The sequence below is a fragment of the Helobdella robusta genome (assembly GCF_000326865.2).
Source record: "Helobdella robusta unplaced genomic scaffold HELROscaffold_6, whole genome shotgun sequence".
NCBI classification, from domain to species: domain Eukaryota; kingdom Metazoa; phylum Annelida; class Clitellata; order Rhynchobdellida; family Glossiphoniidae; genus Helobdella; species Helobdella robusta.
In genome coordinates, this window is record NW_008705330.1 from 5315157 (window position 1) to 5319398 (window position 4242).

General features: G+C 33.1%; 1 protein-coding gene across 1 annotated transcript; it reads right to left on the reverse strand.

Moving 5' to 3' along the window:
- Nucleotides 1-1431: 1431 nt before the first annotated feature.
- On the reverse strand, nucleotides 1432-3530 carry HELRODRAFT_107882 (hypothetical protein; the record flags this gene model as incomplete). The annotated part of the gene is made up of 6 exons (XM_009029433.1): nucleotides 3079-3530; nucleotides 2707-2882; nucleotides 2464-2606; nucleotides 2177-2331; nucleotides 1724-1813; nucleotides 1432-1564 (listed from the first exon to the last, which is right to left on the reverse strand). Exons 1-6 carry the CDS (start codon nucleotides 3339-3341, stop codon nucleotides 1432-1434), a joined length of 960 nt encoding a protein of 319 aa, XP_009027681.1. The 5' UTR covers nucleotides 3342-3530.
- Nucleotides 3531-4242: the final 712 nt, after the last annotated feature.

Sequence of the window (4242 nt, forward strand, 5' to 3'; positions counted from 1 at the left end):
GTTCATAGATTTAGTGCCTGACGAAACAAAATCCGTAAGAACAAATAAACGACAATTCAAATGAAAATAATTGAGAAAAATTTACACAAAGAACAAAATTAAATTAATGATTAAATTATCCACAACCAAGGCAAGAGAAGAAAATGCCAAGATATTATATCAAGATAATATATCAAGATAATATATCAAGATAACAACAGAACAAAAAACATACACAAAGATAGGGACACACGAACAACGACGCATTGGTAGACAAGCAAATAATCACTTAAGCAGACAGACAAAGACAGGTAGACAGAAAAAAGCCAGACATGCAGAAAGAAAGAAAGCCAGCTAGACAGAAAGACAGACAGCCAGACAGATAAAAAAGTACCCAACCTGATTTGTTGGTCCAGCCCCCCACGACCAGCAGCGAATTGTTGACACGACAACATGAAGACAATTCAGAAGCCAGTGGGCATGGCCTGTTTGTGCTGCTCCAGGATTTGTTGATGACGTCAAATAAAAATACCTACACCACAAAGTATAAATGACGTGGATTGATGATGATGACGTTGTGGAGTGATGATGATGATGATGTGGAGTGATTATGATGATGATGTGGAGTGATTATGATGATGATGTGGAGTGATGATGATGATGATGTGGAGTGATTATGATGATGATGTGGAGTGATGATAATGATGATGTGGAGTGATTATGATGATGATGTGGAGTGATGATGATGTGGAGTGATGATGATGATGATGTGGAGTGATGATGATGATGATGTGGAGTGATGATGATGATGTGGAGTGATGATGAGGATGATGATGTGGAGTGATGATGATGATGATGTGGAGTGATGATGATGATGATGATGTGGAGTGATGATGATGATGATGTGGAGTGATGATGATGATGGTGATGTGGAGTGATGACGATGATGATATGGAGTGATGATGATGATGATGTGGAGTGATGATGAATCAAAATCACACTGAACTGAGATAACACAAGTTTATTACAAATATAACACAAATATAAATTGAACCATCTTTTGATGATTACCTCGGGAAACCGGGTCTCTGGATGCAAAACGAAGATTGATTTTAAACTTCCACCCACCCATCCCTACCTACCTCTGATTCATCGGGAAATGGATCGTAGGTGTTGATGTAAACAATCTTCCACGTCAGCCCGGTACTTTTTCTGGATGGAGGCAACTGCCAACTTGTTTCGTACGTGTGCCCAAAAGCCAACAGCTGGTCCTTAGCTCTGAAAATTTGTTATCTACCATTGAAAATCAACTCCACTAATATTAGCACAGCAATTGTTAACAGCCGTATTACCATCATTATTACCAATCAAATTGGTGTAATCAAAGCATTCCACTTCACAGTTGTCATCACATTGTTTAAAAAACCACTATAATCAACTATTGATACCTCCTCACCTCTGAACGATAGCCGTACATTCCAGGGATGTGCTGATAACTGGGTCCTTACTGATAACCTCGATTAGGTACCATCGAGAGACAAAGTTCAATCGAATCGATTGAAACAAATCAACCAAGTATCGCTGCCTGGTTGAATATTATCGATCAAGTAATTAAGTATTAATATAATGGTTGTAGTTAATGTATTATGATTAATATATTAAATAGTATTTATTATAATATTATGGTATAGTATCATAATTATTATATTAAATGTTGATTTTTAGAGCGTTTTAATTAAGTGACCTGTTCTCAAAGTCATGAGCCATCCACATCTTGAAGGCTTCGTAGACATACTCCTCATAGTCAATCTCTATATTGTCTTCCATTAGTAATCTGCCATGGGATGACGATGATGACGTCAATGACGATGATGACGACGATGACGATGGCGACAATGATGACGATGATGAATAAGATAATGGTGACGCTATTGATGATGACGACAACGATGATGATTAAGATAATGATGATGATGACGACGATGATGGTGCTAATGATGATAAGATGATGATGATGACGACGATGATGATTATATAATGATGAGGATGACGACGATGAGGCTAGTGATGATAAGATGATGACGATGATGATTAAGATAATGATTAGGATGATGATGACCAATGTACGAGATTAATATTACAAATTTATAATAATTACATTTAAAAACAAAAACCAAATTCCAAAATCCTGAACAACCTCTTAACATGATCATAGGGGAGGAGCAAGAACTCTTTTTCAAGTCTGATCATGTCAAATTTCTTGGCAGCCACAGAGAGGGACCTATCATAGAGAGACTTGCTCGAGAAAACATCTGCATACAACATGAAGGACAGGCAATTCTGTGCTGTCACCTGATTTGCATTGCAAGTAAAAGTAAATTATGGTTCTTATTATTTAACAAACATTGATCATAACAGAATCAGTATCATTAAGTATCATTTAGTATCATTAGATATCATATAATATCATTAGACATCACCGACTTCGTCAAGTAGGAAATCCTGACAGAACATTCTCAATTCAGCAAACTGGAACATGTCAGCAGCCTCAAACATGTCAAGAACTGTATTGCTGTCGATTATTATTTCAGAAGTGTACGCATATTTAATCAACTGTTTCAAGGTGCTCCCTGGTTTTTGAAACAAAAATTTTAATATTTAGAAAATTTTTTTAAAAAAGATTCAAATGAGAATAAATTTATAATTTGTTTGAAAGATTTAAGAAAGTACCATTAATGTTTCTAAGATTTATTTCTTGTGAGTGAGATTCTGCCATATTTCCAGCAAACATTCGATCAAAGTACATGGAACTGGCTGCGAGGACCAATCTATGGCATGGGATGCTTGTTGGAGATTCCATTGTATTTAAAATGACATCACAAAATCGACCGGATTGGAAAAATCTTTTAAAAGAATTAAAACACAGAAATATTATTCCAGTTAAAAAAAATAAAATTTTTAAAATACTAACAAATAATTTATTTATTAATGTTTGATGTTGATGAGCAGTTGAAATGATTACAAAAAATTACTTTTTAATTCAATAATCAATACCAAGAAACTGAAAGAGAAATAGAAATGTCTCACCCACCCACCAACCTATGCATTTCAAGCAGGGCTTGGGAACTGTAAGATTTACTTTCATAACACCTCTGTCTGGAGCGATTCAAAATAGGCCTAAAAAATGGCAGGCGAGTGTTCACCAGACTGTCAACTGTATCTGTAAAATCCATAAAATTAAAATTGGCGCCATTGTTTTTGTGGTCGTCTGGCGTTGTGGAGCTGATCGTTTTGTCGTCTGCTTCGTCACCGTTGTTGTTGTGGTTGCACTGACTGCTGGTTGACATGACAATGGCAGACATTTTTTGTCTGATTATTTGCAAGATAAGACTATTGAAAATTAATTACGCATTATTGAAAATACGTTCGCCAGAAAATTAAACGCCATTTTTTACGTGAAAGTAACAGTAACTTTAATTAATTAATTAAACTCTTAATTCAAACAAGTTGTATTTTATAATATTTCAGTTTTGATCATTTTTAAACAAAATGATCATTCCTAATATGCAGGATGCCATGGTTTGCAGCACTTTTCGCTTGAAAATAAAAAAGTATAGAACAAATAATGAAAGGAACTTTGGAAGCTACAAAACGATGAAATACTTTCAGATAAACTTTAATTTATATAAATAATAAAATAAAATAAAATAAAAATTAAAACAATCTGAAATAAATTCCCAGGCCAAAACAGCAGGATCACAAAGTGCGCGTATGGTAATGTTTAACCATGGATATATATATATTTATCCATGTGTTTAACATCAAATACTTTTTCATCATGACTGATTTACTCACATATACTTATATATACTTATATATATATTTACATACATAATTAATATATATATATAAATAAATATATATATATATATTTAGGAACGAGGTTTTCTTTGATGCAAATATCATTAAATATTTTTCACCATTTTGCATTAATTAATTTTTTAATAAGGATTTCGGCAACACGAAGCTGTTTTAATTCGTATTTATTATCATTATGTGTCATTATGCGTCTAACTGAATTGTTTTATTATACGTTTCTACACAATTTTATTTACTTATTTTCATAATTTTGTTTAATTTCGTTCGTTTAAAACCGTTTATTGTTTTATTACAATATTTTATTAATAATTTTTTTCATTTTCTCATATTTTACATTTTCATATTTCTAATTTTCTAATTACAACGTCATAATTTCATTTCTTG